At 35.7% G+C, this 23,120-nt stretch overlaps 1 protein-coding gene across 4 annotated transcripts in view; it reads right to left on the bottom strand.

Annotated features, from left to right (window-relative positions):
* Positions 1-6,727: 6,727 nt before the first annotated feature.
* The window catches only part of LOC111055562 (male-specific lethal 3 homolog), a 31,608-nt gene continuing 15,215 nt past the window's right edge, over positions 6,728-23,120 (bottom strand). The window contains exons 2-10 of one of the 4 annotated variants that reach the window (XM_039432299.1): positions 19,222-19,290; positions 17,038-17,147; positions 15,214-15,571; positions 13,652-13,800; positions 12,644-12,778; positions 11,670-11,876; positions 10,587-10,744; positions 9,809-9,890; positions 6,728-7,689 (exon numbers count right to left, since the gene is read on the bottom strand). In XM_039432299.1, coding sequence (XP_039288233.1) covers positions 7,596-7,689; positions 9,809-9,890; positions 10,587-10,744; positions 11,670-11,876; positions 12,644-12,778; positions 13,652-13,800; positions 15,214-15,571; positions 17,038-17,147; positions 19,222-19,290 — 1,362 coding nt within the window. In that variant the 3' untranslated portion in view covers positions 6,728-7,595. Of the gene's footprint in view, positions 7,690-9,808; positions 9,891-10,586; positions 10,745-11,669; positions 11,877-12,643; positions 12,779-13,651; positions 13,801-15,213; positions 15,572-17,031; positions 17,148-18,141; positions 18,668-19,221; positions 19,291-23,120 lie in introns of those variants that run through there. The other 3 variants (XM_039432297.1, XM_039432301.1, XM_039432300.1) reach the window with 3 other exon arrangements.

The raw sequence follows: 23,120 nt of genomic DNA on the forward strand, positions 1-23,120 counted from the left end.
ATTGAATTGTTAAATCTACTAAGATCATTTGATATCTACTGTGTTCATAAATGTCCTACCAGATTCAATTCTTGTCTTGACATTGTAGCATCAAATATTTCAGCCAACAGTGTGGAGCTAGAGTTTCTAGAACAGGACATGATCTCTGATCATGCAGGTATCTGGTCTACTTTCTATTTGGATCCTACATCAGAGGTTGAAAATGATGACGCATGTAGTAGAACATACATCAAGAAGCGTTTTATTACTCTAGATAATCTAAACTATTTCAGACAGTTATTGACTACCGCAGACTGGTCTGATATTTATACCAAAGATGTAAATAGTGCTGTTAGGAACTTCTTATATATTTTTACAAATTATTTCAATGTTAGCTGTCCATACATAAATGTTAGAAATATAAATGGTAAGAAGAAAGCATCTGTGATAAACTGGTTTACTCCTGAACTTGATAGTATGCGTAAACTACTTCTTGTGATATATAACAAATGGAAGAGCACTAATAACCTTGAGTATAAAATTATGTTCAAGAATTTAAAGATAAAATACAAGAAAGAGATTTCTAGGGCAAAACTTGTAGCTAATGGTAAATTTATAGCTGAGGCTAAAAATCAATGCAAGGCAGCCTGGCAAATTGTCAAAAATGAAGGTAATCTGGTAAATTCAACAAAACAGGTCATTCCAATCTCTCCTGAGCAGTTTAATAATTTTTTTGTTAATGTGTCATGTGCTACTGGTAATATTCAAACAAATAGTAATAGTACAAATGATGTAGACTTCTCTGATCTTTTAAATAATAGTATCAATAGTAATCTGAATAACCAAAATTTTAAATTTAAGAAGGTTGATGAAACAATCATTAGTCTTATTATAAATAGAATGAGTCACTCAAAATCTGAGGATGTGTATTGTATGTCAAATTATTTGTTGAAAAATGTAGTTGATGTTTTTATATCTGAACTGACTTATATTGTAAATTATATACTGAGTGAAGGAGTTTTTCCTGATTTTCTAAAAGTTACCAAAGTTACACCTGTTTATAAGAAGGGGGATCCTAATGAACCCCAGAACTATAGACCAATTGCAATTGTACCTATACTAAGTAAAATCATTGAGACATGTATTGTAATTCAACTTAATGAATATTTTGTTAACAACCAGCTGTTCTATCCTTCTCAGTATGGCTTTAGACCGAATCATAGTACTATTGATGCAATTGAAAAACTTGTTGAATATGTTTTGAATGGTTTTGAACTCAAGCAACCAGTTGGATCTTTACTATTGGACTTAAGCAAGGCATTCGACTGTGTCTCTCACTCTATACTCTGCAAAAAACTTGAAAAGTATGGTATTAAAGATAAGGAGCTCATGCTGATCAAGAGTTATTTGAAAAATAGAAAACAAATGGTTAGCTTGAATAGTGCAAACTCAAATTTCCTTGATGTAACCATGGGGGTTCCTCAAGGATCAGTCCTTGGCCCTTTTCTGTTTCTGGTCTTTGTAAATGATTTTAGTAAAAATGTTTCTGTCTTTTCAATATTATATGCAGATGATACCACTCTGGTTCATAAGGACGTTGATATAAAAACTGTTCAGGATACGCTTGGAAGGGCTATGGATGAGTCTAAGGTATGGTTCAATGCCAACTTACTTAAGGTAAATGAGAGCAAAACAGAACAAATAATATTTTCTCTCAACAATGTAAGTACTGGTAACCTGAATCTGAATGATGATGTTTTCAAGCCTGTAAAGTTACTAGGAATGTACTTAGATAGTAAACTCAGCTGGGAGTATCACCTAGTGAATTTATGTAAAAAGCTTTCTAGAGTAACATTTCTCTTACGAAGACTGAAATATTGTGTAAACCTTGATGTAATTAAAATGATTTACTTTGGTCTCTTCCATTCACACTTGATTTATGGAGTAAAACTGTGGGGCAACTCATCTTCTTCAAAAAAAGCAGTTATATGGCAAAAGAAAGCACTTAGAGTTATATTTGGTATGAAATACAATGAATCTTGTAGATGAATTTTTGTAGAACACAAAATTATGACCTTGCCTTGTCTGTATATATTATAATTTAATCTCAGTGAAGAAAAATCTGTCTAATTTTGATAAAAATATTTCTATACATTCACATTATACTAGACATAGGGACGATATAACTAGACCTACAGTTAGATTGACTAAAACTCTAAAAAGTCATAAGTACCTACAAATTCGAATGTTTAATTTACTACCAGATAATGTTAAGAAGTTACCATTGAAAACGTTTTGTATTTCTGTTGATAAATGGCTCAAGTCTGAAGCTTTCTATTCTGTCAATGAGTACCTAGAATATTTCAATGTATATGTGTAATTTTGTTCGTTTCTATAGTCCAACTCGTGTTATTTTACTACAATATTTCAATGTGTATTTGTAAATTTGTTCATTTTATAGTCCAACTTGTGATATTTTACTTATTATTGACAAAGCCTATTGCTTACATTTTTGTAATGTTGTTTTATGGCCAATAAAATTCTTGATTGATTCTTGATTGATTGATTCTTGACTATAGTGTGGTCCACTCTACTGGCTTCAGAGTGGGGAAGTCGACAGTGGAGGCTGTAGAACATATTGCTCTCAAGGTCCATGCAAGTTTTGAGGCCTTGCTGGGCTCACACTGTGTGACCTTAGCAAGGCATTTGACACCCTGGACCATGCTACTCTTTTGGCCAAGCTCGCTTCCTATGGAATTGGTGACAGCCCTCTGTTGCTTCTCCGTTCCTACCTGGAAGGACGTGAGCAGATAGTACTGGCGAATAACGTAAGCTGGTATCAAGTCAGTCTCAGTGAGCTGTGGGGTTCCCCAGGGCTCTGTACTGGGGCCTCTCCTGTTTTTCATTGTGATTAATGATGTTGCCCTTTTCAGAGACAGGACTGTGGTGTGTTATGCTGATGATACCTCAATGCTGGATATCAGTGGTGACATGACTGACCTGGGCAGAAAAATGTATGTTTCTGAGAGGGCTGTTGCAGACTGGTTTCGGGCAAATCTTTTCCTTCTAAATGGCGAGAAGACCCAAAGAATTGTGTTTGGCCTAAGGAATGGAGTACTATATTATGATTTTCCTTCAGTGAAGCTGGTTCACTCTGGACCGTAAACTTTCCTGGGGCGGGCACATTCAGGTAGTCTGTGGCAGGTTGAGCAGGGTGCTGTTTTTGCTCAGGAGCCTGGGAAGATGTGTACCGGAGGCCCATCTCCGCATGTGTTTCTTTATTGCCTTCTTTCAAAGTGTGATGACATACGGTATCACCTTGTGGGGTGGTGCCTCTAAGGTAACAGATATACTGCTGGTGCAGAAGAAGGCCATCCTGATTCTTTGTGGGGCAAAATTTTCAGCACATTGTAGGCCTCTTTCTGTGAGTGAAAAGATTCTCACTGTATTCAATCTTTCCATTTACAGGTCAGCTATAAAGGCATTCCACATTCTCCATACTTTGCCTACCAGGGGTGATGTGCATGACCATGGCACCAGTAGCAGGCTGAGGCTGGACCTGCCATATTGTAGATTGGGGAGGACCCAGAACAGCCTCATCTACCAGCCAGATAGAATTTTGAACAAGCTGCCAGTTTCAGAGATGGTCTTGAAGAGGAGACTGAGGGCTTTCCTTCAGGAGAACCCCTTCTATTCTGAGGGAGTTTTATGATTGTGATCCTCAGACTATGAGTGGATGCTCCTTGCATTAGTCTTGATGCTTCTTCTGCTTGCTGCTTTTTGTGTATTATTGTTCTTAACCTGTCTTATGACAGTTTTTATGTTCTTGACTTGTTCACTTGTGGCCATACTTATGACCACGCCATGAACAGAAACTCATTATTATTATTGTTATGATGACAGTGGAGACAGATAGGAGAAAAACGTTGCCGATCATCTGTCTTGTCAATGCCTTATATTGACGGTAGCTGATGCAAGTTTATTGATGTAATATGAACTGTTCATTCTCGTTTAAAATAATGAATTATATTTTTCAATGATTTCATAATGAATTAATACCATTGCTAATTGAACACTGCCATTATAACGTGGGCCTGACTATGACTATAGGCATCACCCCATGCTACATGTTGGCTCAATAAATGCCAATGAAGATCAGCCAGTGTGTGGATGCACAAAGTAGAAGGATATCTATCTCTATCTTCTTTGTGGTGGATGGGAGGTTTGCCAGCGCTGGTCTTAGTTGGGTTACCAGGCTGGGCCAAGATGTGGTCTAGGCACCAGATAAAAGTCTGGTGTGGCGCACTCACACAAATTTCCTTGCCGTAATAAAAATTGATCACCTGACGCACGTGTTCACGCGCATCTCAAGTCTACTATTCAAAGGTCTGAGTCAGCTGGTGACAGGACAATACTGTAACGCCGGAGACACACGACGTCAGCTATCTCATCATAGTGAATGATTTAATAGAATCAACAGTTTGCAATTGAATAATCACATTTTCTCGAATTTCGAGCTTATTTTCAATTTCAGGTGAAAATGTTACTGAGCCTTTATTGTAGAGATTTCCATGCTCAAAAGTTTCCAGTTGAATTTTTTTGTTTAAATTGTATCTGAGTACTGATAATTGGGAATCTAAAATCAAACTTTACTAGATGGGGCGAAGCTCCTGAAATTTTTACAGATATGAGACTTAAGGCAGTTGATAGAGCTTTTCAATGACTATTTTAGGTATAAATTTGATCAAAATCGTAGGAGCCGTTTTCGAGAAAATAGCGAAAACCCCTGTTTTTGACAACATTTTCGCCATTTTAGCCGCCATCTTGAATTGCATTTGATTGAAATTGTTCGTGTCGGATACTCAAGTATCAAGTTTCAAGTCATTCCGTTGATTGGGAGACGAGATATCGTGTACACAGACGCACATACACTCATACATACAGATCAATACCCAAAAACCACTTTTTTGGACTCAGGGGACCTTGAAACGTATAGAAATTTAGAAATTCGGGTACCTTAATTTTTTTCGAAAAGCAATACTTTCCTTACCTATGGTAATAGGGCAAGGAAAGTAAAATCACAGGGGGCCTTGAAACGTATAGACATTTAGAAATTGGGGTACCTTAATTTTTTTCGGAAAGCAATACTTTCCTTACCTATGAAAAACAGTCAGGGCAAAAGGAAATTAATAAAAACTAGAGGATGAAAGGTTGGAGCTGCTTAAAAAATTAAGAATTTGTGAAGGCAAGAATTCAGTTTAATACTTCTAGTTTGTAATATGTTGAGGCGTTCCAAGACTTTGGATGCAGTACACAACATTCTTTCATAGTGTACAAAATACAGTAGAAAATGAAAAAATCTTCATTAGGCGGAGTTAGGACTTTCAATCCCTCTCTAAAACTCAACCTCGACATTACAGATAAAATTAAATAAATAATACAGTGTAACTTACTATAATAAATAAAAATACATTCGATAATATCGCTACAAAATAGAAACCTAGTTGGGAAAAACAGTCAATCTGCTGCATTTAGACCAAGAAATTAATTTATATAATGCAAGAAACAATAGTAGAAAAAGGAATTATTATACTCATTCGCAAAGCTCACCAAACAAGCTGCAAGCGCCAGCCACACGCTACCCCCGCAGACCCGCCAACAAAAGCCACCTGACCTCCGCCCCAAAACGAGCACGTCCATCAATGGCCCAGACTGAAGTAGGAAGATTATTCCACAGCCTACAACCCGTGACAGTGAATGATCTCTCAAAAGTCGTTGTTCAATGAATGAGAAAAGCCAACAGCAAGTTGCCATGCCTTGTTGCTCGTTCACCGATCTCAGACAGAAGTCTGAAGCTCTGACAGATGAAATGGAGATTTGGTTTTGATTATTGAGTAAAACAGATAGGCAGACGGTGGGTAGGATATTTATTTTACCAAATATGTGTTACTATACAAGGGACTAATACGGAATCAAATCTGGACGAATATGACTGTGCTATAGAGTTCTAAGGCATAACTCTGATTACAGATAAATTACGGTACTTTGATAACTCAAAAATTAAGCTTCCCAATATAATAGCTAGTAAATGGAATTCTTAATTCCAATTAATAATAGCCTATTCTTTTTGACGATTAACAGAGATTTTTTTGTAGCGTTTCTCCCGGAAATATTTTGCTTGTAGTGTTGTTGAAGATACATTAGAAAAATTAATAGGTAAATATTATGATTACCGTAGGCGTACTAGGAAAAAGATAAAGTAAAAATGATGTAGTACACACATAAGGCTGTGCAACAGGTCTGAGGAAAATTTTTACCGAAGTACTTTTTTAATGTTTTTCGATTTGGATATCAAATTATCAAAATAAATAGATTTCAGTGGAATTTTTTTGAGAAGTTGACATTTTTGGAAGAAATTCTTTAAAATTGGGTTATTTTTTCAAAATGGAAGTTTCCCTAGAATTGATATTCTGAGGAATCAAATATGCCATGAGATAAACAATATCTTGGAGAATGTATTTTCAAAACTTCATACATTTGTTTGCTACCAATTAACGAAGAAATCAAGTAAAAATTATAATAATATTATATCTGAAGAGATTTGTTCCATTTCGGTACCGGTAACTTGTAGATAGTATTCAAATCGAAATACTTGCAAAAAATGTCACCAGTACAAAGTTTCTATAAGCGAGTTGAACAGCCCTAATGTAATAAGGATCTCATATTAATAATAATTTCAAATCTCAAATGCATGTTACACCATCATTTTATTAAGTATCTAATCAAGGACATAAATAAGATGAAAATTGGAATAACACAGGCTTTTAAAAACACAGTTTTTGAATGATCACAAATGTAGACTTAAAATAGTAATGTGATGGATGATGCATGAAACCTGATTGATTAGTTATCACCTACATTGGAAAGTGAGAATGTGATTCAGTGACAATAATACAATCTTTGAAGTTATTAATTTTAGATGAAGATTTACTAACTAAGCTATTGAGTTTGATTATACTGTAGCTTATTAAATGGATAAGAGGAAAGTATTGAATTACAATAATTGTAGACTATTAATGAGCTACTACTAGTCTTGAGATGAAAACATAATATTTTGTTGTTGCTATACACTATTGCCTGAACTGTTTTAATGATCATTAGGTCTATAACTGATAATAATAATGGAGATGAATAAATAAATAAATAATAATTTACTTTTATAATGGAGATGATAATATCGAGGCTTGAGATTTTAAAGATAAACTAACATAGAAAATGACAAAAATATTGTGTTTTTATTTCAACATGGAAAATTACCAGAACATTTCAAAATTTGTGTGAATTTCAACTACTAATTTCTTAATTTGAAGAAGATACAGTAGTAAGGTATGCACATTTATTGTACAATAATCAGATAAAGTTCAGAAAAAATACTTTAATGTGCTACTGCACTTTCACACAATTTATTTGATAAGTATTTAGTTGAAGATGGAATCGTATAATATCATTGCAGTAAATAATTTATATCACCATAACTTTTAATTTATATATAATTATAAAATTTGATTGGTTTGGGAAAGATTTGGGCAAGATTGAAAAAAATATAATTTATAAAACTAATTTGACATGAGTTCGGATGTATCGGCTAAACTTGCGCAGTTATCTTGGTAATGTGATTCATCAAACCATTCCGGGTGTGCCTCGAGGTACCTTGAAGAAAAGACAGAGAACAAAACTTATTCGAATTCAACAAAATTTAGTACTAATCAGATTCCAATTCTCATTATAATATCGTGATACTTTTGCAAAACTAATGACAGTTATTGTATCCATACTATCGAGTCAATCTTTGAGCGGTTTGTGTCACAACAAATGTCGTTCTACAAGTAATTTAGTTCTCATCCCATCATTTCAATTGGGTCTTCATGAAAAATAAGGCAAAATAACAGGTGGTGATATCTAAGGCTGGCCACTAACGGTAGACATGCATGATACACGTGTATCATTGTCATACATTGTTGCGTCATTACAGCGAAAGGCTTCGAGCAAAATTTATTGAGTTTTATGATATCTCCGATTTCATTTATGTTCAATTTTTCTTCGCTGCTCTATTTGAGGTTAAATTCTTTTTCTATGATTATAATTTGTTGAACGCAGAAAGCCACACGATTTATATTAGTGGTAAAGTGTTCAAAAGGAAGTGCAAAAGCAGGGTATCGTTTTATGCGAAAATAACTTTTAAATTAATCCTTGACCAATATAGAAGATTGAACCAATGGGTTTTACCTTTACAGATAATATTATTATCAATTCAAGTCGAAATAGAATAGTTCATTAGTTTTAATTAGGTGCTATGAAAATCATGAATAAAAAATTATAATTTGTAATTTTCCAGTGTTTTACTTATTGTTAATGGTTGTTTAATTCATGTTAGAAGCCTCGCGTTGATGACAAAACATGCACGATGAACGTGTGTGTGTGTGTGTGTGTGTGTGTGTGTGTGTGTTGTGTGTGTGTGTGTGTGTGTGTGTGTGTGTGTGTGTGTGTGTGTGTGTGTGTGTGTGTGTGTGTGTGTGTGTATGATAACATGCATGCTCTACCGTTAGTGGCCAGCCTGAAGGCATTTTTAGCACAATGTTGACTTCTGTGTCCAAACAAAGTGGATAACACTGGTTTTCATACAAGACATTTGAGAATGTTATGATGCTTTTTCGAACAAATACTTGATCGATAAAAGTTATCATTGTTTATTTCAGTTTCCATTAATAACATTATAGGAAATTCATGAATTTCTAGTATATAAAGGTGCGTTACGCGAGATGTTAAGCAAGGGTTCACTAGAGGTTCGAGATATGTTCGAAGGAAGATCGCGCGCATGTCGTATTGTTGACTTCGCTTTAACCTAACCTCACGAATGTGAAACGTTCGATCCAGCTGATTGGGTGACAAAACTAAATAATAAAATATTCTGACCAGGGGATTGCTGGGCAGCCTAATAATACATTATGTTTATCAATTATAATAAATTGATGATAATCATCATGTTTGTTGCATTTATGTTGATGCTTTATTATAAAAAAGGTTATGTATGTCAATGTTTTGAAAGGTGAAAGGCGTGGTTGGGAGTTTGGATTTTTTCTTCTAAATTCTAAAGCTGCGTACACATATACGCTCTTCCAACCCGCACCGAGCACGCTCCTCCCTCGTACCGCCCTCGTTCCTCCATCGAACCACAGTCGCACCGCCCACGCACCCATCATGAACGTTACGGAAGATGTTAGATCTTCTCGCGTTCCCCGGTCGAACCACTGTTGCTCGCCGGTCGATCATCAATCGCTCTGCTGGAGTGACGTTCGGTTGCGGAGCAGAGCGAGAGTCTGTACGCACCTTTATATGCTAGTACCTATTATTAATTTTTTTGATAATTTGACATTATTTTAATTTTATGATTTAATAATTAATGATTAATTTTGATAATTTTATATGCTAACACACAGATCGTAACTGATCCAACAAAAACTATTGGTTAGATCGCCCTAGGAACTTGCCAAGCTCGAGCTCTGTTACACGCTCTGTTCGAGTTCCATTCTTGCTCGACCTGCGTTCATCTATCGATTTGCTCGAGTGACGTTTGATTACGGAGCAGAGCGTAAGTCTGTACGCATCTTAAGGAAATTCATGAGTGTCTAGTAAAAGTCGCGTTTGCAATAGTGGTTATACAAAGGAAGCGGCAATTTACGCTACACAGGGTCAATCTAGTAATAACTTTTGAACAACGTTCTAACGATTAAAACTACTTTTTAAAAAAGGTAATGAACTATCAACTCACTTCAAAATTGAAGAAAAATGTCGTAGGCAAACGTCCAGCTTCTTTTCTGCCATTCCACTGGGCATTAGTTCTGGAAGTTTGACTGTAAAAAATGTTAGTATTAATTTATTCAAGTGAAATATAGTGTTTAATAGCATAACTACATAAAGGTTATAGAATTAGTATTATTATCATCATTAATAATAAAGTATTCAATATAACTTTTCAGCTATAGAATTGATACATTTATGAGATAACCCCACTTGCAAAATATTTTAGAGCATTAAGGTATCACTAACAGAGACGTCATATTTACAGAAATAAAATATTATTAAAAACATGAACTATCCTTTTATTTAAAACACTTCAAACAACTAGTTTCGGCCGTTAGCCATTTTCAAAGTACTAACTATTTTCGTATTTACTTGAAAATGGCCATAGGCCGAAACTAGTTGTTTGAAATGTTTTAAATAAAAGGGTACTTCACTTTTTTATATTGTTTTTAATAATTTTTAATAAAGTAGCTCATACAAGTGAAGTGATTTTAGAGAAATTAATATAAAATCATTGAAATTTGAAAACATTAATTCTGGAAGTTTCACAGCAAAAAATTAAAAACTATTTCTATTTCTATTTCTATTAGTGAAAACTATCAAATAAATTTAGTAAATCTGGGTTGCATCAAACAAGATTGATCATTTTAATCCCGAATCAGTGCAGTAATGATCAGTTGGGCCAAGATATTGGATTCCAATTGGTGCAACCCAGTACGACAATAGCAATTGTTTGAGTTTCTCACCGAAAAGTCTGGAGAGATGGGTTGCGCCATACACTTGAGAAGGAGTGAGAGGGAGCTTGTTGAGTACGTTGGGTGGGATCAGCTTCCATTCCATGATTTGAGTGATGAAGGGCTCTTGCCGCGCAGGGGGCGCAGAATTTGCAACCAATGATTGCGTACTGTAGAATAGAACATTGTTAACAGATTAATTCTTGATAAATAGTTCGAATTTAATACATTAATAAATGCATCTACAATTTGTCTACTTGAGATAAAAATTAGATCAAACGCACTAGATTTGTCGACTTGTGTGAAGAATTTATTATTTTAAGATATTTTATTTATTTATTATTTTAAGAAAAATAAGTGTAATATGAATTAATATAATTGTAAAAATTCGATAATGTTTGATATCCTAGTATTTGTAAAGCTAAGTACACACTAGGAGAACAAATTGCACGACTTTCCAAAGAATCTATAGACGGTCTAGATAGAGACACCATGTTTCGTCTTGTCTAGCATCCAATCTGAAATGTGAGTCAAGACTTGAAACATCCCACAAATAATGAGCTGTTTAGAATTTTCAATAAATTTTAATACCTCTTCATTGGAACACATCTTTAGCCTACAAGGCAACTGAAGAAATTAAAATTATTAAATTATAAATTATATATTCATTTCCACATGGCTACTTGATAGTTTTTCATAGAATTACTACTGCCCTATTTTTTTTATAACATAACTGATTTCGGACAATTATGCCATTATCAAGTATCCAAAAATGTGTATAATAAGAATAATTTTTATTTTTCTATTAAAAAATAAAATGAAAATATTTGACACATTTAAATAGTTTTTTAATAAAAATATGTTATAGTACAGTTTTTGAAAGAAAGAAAGGAAGTCACCTTGCCGACGTAATTTTCAAGAAATGAACAATATTGTAAATGAAATAATAATGCTTTTGTATGTAGATTACGGTGATACGAATAATAGTTTTGTTAAAAACTTCATCGATTTTTAACAGTTATTTCAAATCGTCCGATTCACTGGCGGGCCCTTTACATTTGACTAAGAATGCGGCGGCCCTTAATGTGTACAAACCTGTCTACATGTTCTTCCTTGATGAGTGGAGCTGATTTGGGCGTGGTGCCGTTGGTGAGTTCGAATCGATGCGAGCGGAGACTCTTACGTCTGCCACCGCCATCCGAAGCCTCCTTGTCGCACGAGTACACAGGCGAGCCCGAGCCCGCATTCACAAAAATGCCATTTTCCACCTCCTCTTGTTTAACGGGCGACGAACATGTTTCACTGCAAACAAAAACGTCAATATTAAAAACGTTGATCGTTAGAATCAGAAAAGATAAAATTTCTGAGTTTGTGAGTACTTTATATTTATTATTGCGTGACTATTATTGAGTATTCAAATTATAGATTGTATCCATACATCAATTTATATACTAATTATATAAACATTCAATTTATAGATTCTTTATAATTTGCAATGAAGAAAAATTTGTTTAATTATCGTGTAATCTAGTAATACTTCGTATAACTTGTAATCTTGGCATATTTCGTCAAATATCTAAATGAAATTCTACTACAATCCAATCTTCCTTTTGTTCCATTGGATTCAAGGGCATGTTTTTCTTTCAGATTGATTATTCAACAGACGAAATGCTTATTAATTGAAAAGTTATTATAACTATCATAAATCAAGGAGGAATTAGATTTTTGTATGTTTAATAAAGATTATTTTGAAGAGTAAATCAATATTTATAAAATAATAACTTGACCGAAATATTTGGACAATTTAAGACAAAATAAAGAAATAGAAAAATGTTTGGGTAATAGCCTGCTTATTAATTTCTGAATATTGCATTTGATTGCTTCATACAATAAGATAAATATAAATCAATTCTGAAGGAGTGTTGACTGTCATTGAAAAACAAAATAGTGGATTACGGGAATTTGCATTTTAGTTTCAGAAATTATTATAATTATTCAGCAATTATAATACAGTGACTGTAACATTTTCTCGGGACACTATGGAATATAAGTAATAAAATTATTATTACCTATTTGGTTCGATTTTGAAGTTGAAGAACATCTGATTGCATTGTTCCCTTTCAAGATTGTACAGCAGAAAGTCACGCAGTGTGAAGTCGAAATAGATTCGCAACCCGTCGGCAACTTCTTTGCACAGGTTTATGCTAAAAACCACAAAAATGGATTAGGTTACTCAAAAGGTTTATGCTAGAAACAGAAAATTAGATTCATGCACAAAAATCAATTTGTAAACAGGCTTAACCTGAAAAAATGTATATCTTAATAGGTAAGTTACAGGTTTATGTTCAAAAAAGGAATATTTCAAAAAATTATTAATGATGTAAGTTGAATGAGGTAAGTTGTATGAGAAATGAGAAATAATTCCTCATAATTAAACTTTCATCAAACATGAAAATAGCCAGACACCCTAACAGAGTGGTGAAGACCTAAGGTGTCGCACCTTCAGTCCACTATCGCCACCTCTGGTTCAAGGTTTGAATCTTTCAAGAGACATGATTGTTCAAGCATCTCATTACTCATGCATGAGCCAAGTTTGGAGAAATCATTTTCTTCAATAGGTAGAAAAAACGTTATTGCTTTTCTATATTCTCTTGAAATTTCAATGCTAGTTTGCAATATCAACTATTCTAAATCGCTGATTGCAACTAATTAAACAATTTTTCAGATCACTGGTTACGATTAATCTCACTTGGTCGAAGGTCCTATTACACCAATTTTATAGTGACTGATAAGTCAATATTTAGCAGCTTTTATTAGTTGATCGCATACATTTATTCGCTAGTATTCAAGTCAAATATTTCCTAGTTAGTCAAGATCGAAGGATTTGAGGTTATGTGTGCCCTTCTTTAAGATATTATTACTCTCATTACAACAACTCACAAGTAACATTAAATACAAATTATTAATTGAATACGGCCCCACCGCATTATTATATTCTGTATAAGATTGGAGTAAGGATGTAACCTTATAACTTAGTTCTTCTTAAATTTCTATGAAGTATTTTTTTCTGAACTCACTTTCTTCGTATGGCATCAAGAGTTAATGGGGGATGACTGGACGATCGTGTGGATTTTTCTTGATTAGATGAAACAATATTCATGGCAAAGTCAATGACATAGTTCTCCAAAATTGTCAGAACATTCGGCTTTGCTGGTAATTTTAACAACTGTAACAAAACATAGAAAATTACAATATAATCCTTGATTATTCAATATGCAAGTGGAATTGAGAGCCTTCATTTTCAACTGAGATTATAAAGTACCTAACTAATTTGATTTTTATTCTTGATGAACCAATCGTTAAAAAATCGAGCCTTGCCCAATCTCTGAAATTTTAGCAATATGTTACCATTTGAGAAAAGTGGATATTCAAGAGGCCTGAGTAATTTTCGACTAATTGCTACTCTATAGCTATTTCAAAAGGTATATCAGATTGCTGCTGTATATAGGTTGGCTATTCCTCTTGAAAAAAATCAATTAAAGTCAAAATTGTGGCTTCCATAAAGATTGAGACATTGAGCTTGCTATTCGTTTGTGACAGAGATCTCACTTCTGGTGCCTTCTGTTGACCACCTTAAAGTGTTTGAGTGCGTAAATCATGAAATTTCGCGCAAAAAAGTAGCTTTTATTCACATAACATACACTGTATGTGTGAGAGAAAGAGAGAGGTCCACTGCAAAATTATTTAAACTTATTAAAATTATAAATCATTAAAACTTGCTGGCTGGCTGAATACTACTTGTTTGACAGACAATAGATAGTAAGTTAGAATCGGGCTGACTCGCTAAGAGGGGAGTTCCCCAGGGTTCAGTGTTCAAGTAAACACAAGTTAACTTGTGTTCATAATTTCAATAGTAACGTAGTTAGGTGACATTACTGTCCAAACTTTACCACGTCAACAAATAAAAAAGTTCTGGTCTTTTCTAATTGTTTTTTTATTCCTGGTGGACCTGTCCTGTTTGGAGAAGATACCGCAATCTATATGTACGGTATCCAATTCCAGATAGATAGAACTTGACATTCTGTTCTTGAACTGTCTAATGATGACCGTAAGTGGTTTTCTATAAAAAAGCAGATATGTGGGACTCTAGCTTGAACCTTTTAAACTTTTGGGTTTCCTGCTGGGTTCTAAATTATCGCGGAAAGCTTGATAGTGTTGATATGATGAAATGTGAAAATTGTACACGAAAAGATAATGCTAGGAAAGACGCAGAAAATCTATTCACTCTCTGAGTGAATTCTAAGAGAGAATGAATGAATCTATTCATTTTTCAGATATGAGTAAAGCTTAAGAGCTTTTTTCTCACTCATATACACAGAACAAGATGCTAGTTTACATAGCTAGAGCAGATAATTGTAAGAATAATTTATATCTATACTACATCTTCGTAATAAACATTTAATAAATATGTTCAAGTCAAGCCATAACAATTCAAAGAAACAAAAAAGATAAATTAAATAGGTACTAGAAGCTTATGTAGAGTTCATGAAAAAATGACAATAATTCACAATCTCACTTCGAGTAATAAAAACAATAAAAAGAAGAGAGAGAGAGAGAGAGAGAAAGGAGAAGAACGAACCTTGTTGGAGTGAGTGACGAGATGATAGTCGTTCTCGAGCAGTTGACGCATGTAGTCGGAGAGCGGAATGGCAATGGGCCTTCCTGACACCACACCCGCTCCCCCGCCCCCGCCATCCACACTGGACGAGTCGGACTCGTCGTGACTGGGCGCCGCCCCCGGAGGCGGTGGTCTCGAATCGTCTGCCGAGTCATCCGCCCCCGCAGCAGCAGAAGCAGCTGGTTCCACTTTCACCGCCACTTCCAGGCTTCCTCCCTCGCCGCCCCCGCCACTGCCCCCACCCTTGATGGACAGCTTGGAGCGTTGCTTCTTGCGGTCGCGTCTGTACCAATTGCCACCTCTGTGAATTTTGAACGTGCTGCAAACAAACAATACGATTCAATTTGATACATTACATTTAATAATGAGAGCCTCAAATGCCTACATATACACTGCATATTTCCAAATTGAATTTGACAAATTCTTTGAGATGTTGTATAGTTTTTGGTTAGGAGAACATAAGTTTGTCTGACCGCCATTATTTGCTAGTTATTACAAACAGTTGTTATTTGTTGACTCTTAAAAATATTAGTATATTGTTAAAGTTCTTGGAGGGTTCATATTATAAATGTATTAGTTAGTCACAGTTGTTTGTCCCTGTAGTATTTTACTGTGTTTGTTGGTATGATGGTGAGCATAGAAATATGGATAAATCTTCATCACTGAATACAACAGAATTCAATAATTCCACCTAAACATGCATTTCAAAAGTTATGTGTACTGTCACGAATAGCTAAAAGCAACTTACTTATAAGATTTTTACAATAAAAATAGCTTACTTATGAGATTATTACAATAAAATGAAACTCAACGTTCATCTAGAAATTCAACTGGCACCAACTGTTTAGAACACTGCATGATTGGAACCAATCGAACGAGAATGGATTTCAAAACTCATGTACAAATCAATACTTCACAGTTTTTAGATTGTTTGCTACGCTCACATCGAAGACAAGTCGAAACTTCAAACATCAGAACACAACATTCTAAAGACAACTTTGTACTTTTCACAACCGTTCCATGCAGTAATTCGAAAGCAACGGTGCCAATCACTCCGATTTCATAATCGCAGCCTAATGCAAAATGCAACGCTAATTTCAGTTTTATCTGTGCCATTAAAAATACTGATAGATTATGGTGTGAGTGAACGCTAGTCCGAGAAGTGAACTATCGTTATCACGAATTATTTCGCCAAAACCAAGTAAGAGTTATTGATAACGGTTTTTTATTTTGTTTTGGTTAACATAATTTTGGGTTTTAAAGATCCATTTGAAGAATTGAAAATGGTGATCTTTCTCATGATATCGACATGAATTTTATTCCGATTTTTTCCACATTGATTATAACTAATCGGATTTGATAAATGAATTATTTCTTGCTATTTTGAGTTGAATCTAGGTAACCTCATAAGAGAGGATCTTCTTCATGTTAATGAAGCTTATCAATTAACAACTGTACAAGATTTAATAGCACAAAGGCCAAGTTTGAGGACAAGTAGAAGTGCTATTCATAAGTGACGTTGTATGAATATGTCGGCAGATGAGCTGCAAGTTTTGGCCAATATATTGCTTTTACGATTCATATCTAAAGAATCATCGATTCTGATGAATATATAGGTTATGAGCTCTAGCCGCAGCCAATTTAACCACGCGGCTCTAGCGGTGTGGCTCGAGTCATCGCTAAGGAATTGCACCGTGAGGAAACAATTTGATAAGTAGCAAGAAAAGTGAAAGTAATGAAAAAGAAAGCCGAGATTGAAATTATTCATCAGAATATTACCTGTACCTGGTCAATTGTGCTTTTTCGGCCAATTCTTTCTGGAGTTGTCGGTTTTCAGTCGTGTCTTTCAGAATGAAGTCTTCAGTTACTAATCTATCCCAAGTTTGATTCCAACCCTGTGGTGACAAACAAAGTTTAACCGTTAGAAATATCAAAATTAGACTCAGAAATCAAAATTTTCATAAGTTGAAAACAACAAATTTATATAGTACTGCAAGTACCCTGGTTGAGAGGTACCGTAACTTGAAATCTGAAAGAATAAAAATTATTTTTAATGGATTGACACTACTCCAAAAAAAAACGTTAGTAATTGGCTATTGAAGAAATTAGAACAATACATTAACGAACACGGTTACCGACCGCTGCATCAAGTTTTCAATAATTGGAATTAGAACATCAATACTGAGCAAACACAATCTATGAATTGGTAACAAAACTTTGTAGCAATTGGATCATGGATTATTGAACTGATATGTACCAGTGTGTCCTATCAATAGAAATAAATAATTCATGATAAACGACTCGTTCCATATGAGCTAGAATTTTAAATTAGTTTACAAGATGTAAATTTGATTCAATTCAACATTGTTACATCAGATAACTTGAACCATAGCAAAATTTCATATTGTAGTTTTTCATTCATATCTTCAGATCAGCGTATAAATTTGTCATTATAAGAACGATATCAATACAAAGTTTTTCATTGTTGAACATTGAAAGTCATAAATTTAAACGTTTCAATGTACATCACTTTTCAGCCGTATTTTATACGTTTTCCAAGTGTATTAAAGTACAATCACACGTTGTCTAGCAATCATAATTTCCTGTGATTTGTGTTTAAAAAAGAAATAAGATGATTTCCAAGTGATACTCATTATGAATTGAATATATTTTAATATACATGTTTTTTAAGGATTATCATAAATGAATTGGTTTTATTATACATTGGTGCCATTGAATTACAAACATCCACATTCAATCTAATATCATATATTTCAAAATATAAATTCCTAATTTCTATTATTAATTTTATCCAAACAATTCCATCCAAATACTAAATTATACAAGATAAAATAATTTCACTGATGAAATGTTGGTAAATACAATTACCTTTCTAACTCGTTTGTCTGCTGAGCTTCTCAACATTAAGCAGTTCTCTCAACTAATTATTTGGCATTAAGCCATTGATAACAAAAGATAATCTTTTTCAAAAATTGAGTGAAAATTCGATCAATATATTATTACGTTAGTAAATGTGAACAATAATCCAATCGACTTCCTATCCTTCTTGTTTGAATAAAAACCCCTAATATGTGAATCACACAATCACCAAATGAAATAATCACCAAACAAATCTTTGGGAAAAAATATGGTGTCTATCAGAATAGTGAATCAAATAACAAATAAGATAAGAATAAGAAAGATTCTTTTTGAAATTTCCTTGTGCAAAAACGTTTTTAATCCATGAAGCTGGTTTGAATCTTTCAAAAACAATGGCACGATAAAATAAGTTCCCGATTCCAACTAACAAATAAACCTACACAACTCAACAAATCAACTTCAAATGCAGAATATAACTACATAAAATTACACTACCGATAAAAATGCAGCATCGGAAAACATAGAGTTATTTGGAGTGAGAGAGATAATTGACTTTGGATACTCATCTTGTTGTTAGCTTATCGCCACAATAGAAGATTATCAGAGCTAACAATAAATTCATAGATAAGAATCAAAACTGATAATGTATAGTTATTTTTCATCATCGCAGTTATTTTTAAACTTCTCACAGCCTCAGTGCCTTTAGTGAATTCAAGTATTCACCAGCACATCAGTTTGAATAATATAATAAAAAATCGTTTGAATACATACTTAGTAAAAGTATTACATTCTATTGCAAAGTGAGAATATCCAATACAAGAATATAAGGATTGAAAAAGTCCAATTATTTTATAAACTTAATCCGAAGCACGAGTGAGGATAATGTCGTTTCATATATAAATGATATTCACCTCATAAAGTATTTGATTAGATATGTAACTTATGAAACAGATTCCATACTTCATTCCAATCACCAATTATATTAGTTAATAATTAATTAATACATAATACTATTGTTATATAATTAATGCTTTAACAAAAATATTGTAGATTAGGTAGAATATTGAATGATTTGAAACTATAAGTTACCTGAAAATGGATTAGGAACTCTACAAACTTCCGGCCGCTCTCATCCTTAGAATGAATGATTTCAAGAATCTGTAAGAAAACATTAAATAACTAAATTCAATTATTCCTGGAAGTTGAAATAGATAAATTACAACTTACAAATCAAATTCAGTAAATCGTGATATAATCAAGATAATATTATCCACACGTGAAATAAAAACACCACATGAAGTTACATCTTACAGGCCAATCTCTCTCCCACCTGAAATTTCAAAACTATTTGAAAAAATGCTTTTGAAAAGATTAAAGCCAATTATAGAGATGAAGAAGTTGATTCCAAAACATCAATTCGGATTCAGAGAGAAACTCACTACCATATAGCAAGTCCACAGAATCACCAATTTAGTTGAAATCAAATGAAATAATTTATTTCGCCATTTAAAAAAACAATCACAAATAAAGAGCAAATCAAATATGATGAACAATAAATTTAAACAAAATACAAGTGTTAACTTAAAAATAAGAAAATAATAATACAAAATCATAAATATCTCTTCACGTATGTATATATAGTTTACGTGTTATATATGGCATCACCAGCAAAAGAATAAACTTTGCCCGCTGGTGACCGTTGCAAATCGAAAATATTATAATAATATTTGAAAAAAAACCTCATCATTGAGTCATTTCTGAGAATGAAGAAAAGAGGAAAGTAAATAAATTATAAGGGATACAATAAATTTTAATTTAAATAAGGTTTTCTATTGAAGTGAAATAGTTTGCAATTATTCAATTTTTTATATCATTACTGGTATCTCTAGTTATATGTGTTAAATTAAAAGGTAATATATTTATAAACTTGCTGCTCAAATATATCAACTGTCTCTTAACTAGTGTAAATTTTGCATAATAAACTTCGTATTTATTGATAGTATTTGGTCTAAAATTGTACTGAGATTTATTTATCATAGAAAAATTGTCTTTATACTTAATAATATATTTTGTTAATGGCTCTTGAAGAGAAGAAAATTTGTAGTGCAGTATTCCTGGATGTTGCCCACGCATTTCATAAGATGTGGATACTTGAATAAGATGTGGCATAGAGGTCTATAAGATTACTTGGATAAGATGTAGCATAGAGGTCTATTAGCAAAATTAAGAACTATGCTCCCAATGGGAAGATATTTCAGAGTCAAGCAGGAAGCCGCCTATTCTGAGCTAAAAGAAATTAGAGCAGGAGTACCTCAAGGTAGTGTTGTTGGTCCAATTCTATATCTACCGTATACTAGCGATCTACCTGAGTTGGAAAATGATACAGTGGCAACATTTGCTGATGACACAGCTGTGTCTGGGTGACAACAGTCAGGAATCTATGAGGAAACTTCAAGATGCTGCTGAATCTCCAGTTGGGCTAAATTTTGGAAAACCAGACTAAATGAGACCAAGTCTGTCCAAGTCAACTTCACAAACAGGAAATGTAAGCAAATCCCCCTATCCATAAATGGGAAGCATGTTTCCATTTGCTAACGAGGCCAAACACCTAGGCATGACTCTGGATGCAAGGTTGCGTTGGAAAGCTTACGTGAAGAAAAAGATAGAAGAATTAGGAATAGATTATAGAAAAATCTACTGGTTGATAGGCCGAAATTCTTCTCTTTTTACCAACAACAAGATCCTCATATACAAGCAAATCCTGAAACCCATATGGAAGTATGGAATCCAACTCTAGGGCTGTGCCAGCAAGAGCAATGGCGATGTAATTCAACGATTCCAGAACTAAGTTTTGAGAAACATCGTTGATGCTCCAACATTCAGCCGGAACGCTGACAGTCACAGACACCCGGAGGTGGAGTTCGTTGCAACAGAGATTGGGCGCTTCGCACGCAAGCATGCAGAAAGGATCCAACGGCATGAAAATGGAGAAGTCGCTCAGCTACTTGACAACACACATATGCTGCGCAGATTGAAGCGGACCAAACCCTTAGGCCCGGTGCACACTTGCGTCATTTCTAGTCGCGGTTTTACGACCAGAGCGACAACAAGCTTACTGGCGTTCTAAAAGTTGTTAGAAGTATATGGGTTCCGGACGGAGAAGTGCACATTACAGCGTCACACACCTGCTCACGCTTTGCCGACGCTCTGCTGATGCATGCAAGCCGCCACTTTATTTATGTCATGGCGGGCAAGCCGAGTTTCATTCTCCACTTCAAAAACCTAAAACGCGTAAAAATGGTGATAGATAAATTATTGTGATTTCAGATTCGGATTCAGAGCCTCCAAATTAGTCAAATGGCCTAGCGGCTATCGAGAATAATCAAAATTGAAGAAGTTTTGGTTGTATTGAATATCAAACCTGATACCTCCCTCCCGTTCGCTACCTTTCAGCCTGCCGCTCTGCTCTGCTCCCCACGCCACGCATCAACCAAATGAGTGGTTGACCCACCCGCCACCAGGGTGCGCCTCAGTCGCCGCCACCCGTTCCTGCGTTTCTATTGGCCGAGCACCGCCGGCCAATAGCAGCGCAGGTGAACTCGGGGACTGTGAATAAAAGGGGGCTACTCAGTTACCCTCGATAGCACTTGCTCACTAGCAGCCTTCCACTGAAGAGCCAGAAGAGACCACCAGCCGAGACCACTACCAGAGACCACTACCAGCCGAGACCAGGAACAGAGCAGCGAGCAGGCCAATGAGGGAACCACGGCGAGACTAACCGCAACCTGAGGTGTCTTCCTTGTCTACTACCCAGCCGATGCCTAGGAGGAACCGAGCCGGCCGCCGAATCCAGAAGAGGAGGGCCCTACGTCGGCTTCGCCAGGTGGAGGAGAGGCTGAGGCTGTACACCGCCGCGCCAGCTGCGCCCCAAGACTTAGCGCCCCAGCCTAACAACTGGCGCGCGGTTCTGGATGCGCGGGTTGGGTGCCGAACCGACATCGGAGTGTGTGCAGCGGAAGCCTACGACCCTGCCTGCCCGGGGTTTGACCGAAGGCCCCTTCTAAACGAGGAAGTGGTCGAGGAGGTCCTCCCGGCGGAGATTCGGCACGACCTCTGGCTAGTAGATCACCCGGTCAGCCCTCTCCGTAGCCCGGGTAAACCAGAGTGGAGACTGCAAACCATTGACTTGAGCCCCTGCCGGCCTGCTCTCGCACCAGACGGACCTGCCCGGGACCCTCGCGTGGCGTGGTATCGCGCCAGTCGACGACTACTAAACATCTAGCCTGCCTTGGTCCCTTTTAGGGCCACCAGCAACAATCTTGGTCCCTTTTCAGGGCCACCAGCAACAAACTTGGCCTTTTTCAGGGCCACCAAAAGCCATTTTTTCAGACAGTGGTAACAAACCCCTCGCTCGACCCGACTGACTAGCCCAATTGATGAACGAGCCACACCTTCCGCCATATCAATTATTGGCGCCTGCCAACGTGGGGCCACTCACTGTATGGAGATACAGTAACCCGTTACCACTGTCAAAACTTTTTTTTCAAACAAAATGTCAACCTAAATTTTCAACTAAATGTATGTCTTAAATTTTTCATCTAAATGTATGTCTTGAATTTTTCACACAAAAAATTCAAACTTATTTTCTTTCAACAAAATGTGTCTCTGAATCTTTCAATTCAGAATACCTGTCTGGGAACAGGCAATTTCCCAGTGGCGCCCATAACACCTGAACATGGTAGCGACTAGAACCGGAGCCGGAGACAGTGGAGATACGACCACCGAAGATTCGATGCAGTCAACCAGCCAGCACACCGAGTCTACATTCGCCGGCTGGCCTGCACAGACCACCGGTCAAACCGACAGCAGCACGACGCAGCCGCCCGCTTCCACCAGCGAAACCGGGGCAACGCAGCCACCCGCCTTCACCAGCGAGCCCGCTCGACCAACCACCCTGCAACCCAGCGCGCTGACCGTCAACCTGCCTG

The sequence above is a fragment of the Nilaparvata lugens genome, chromosome 7 (assembly GCF_014356525.2).
Source record: "Nilaparvata lugens isolate BPH chromosome 7, ASM1435652v1, whole genome shotgun sequence".
NCBI classification, from domain to species: domain Eukaryota; kingdom Metazoa; phylum Arthropoda; class Insecta; order Hemiptera; family Delphacidae; genus Nilaparvata; species Nilaparvata lugens.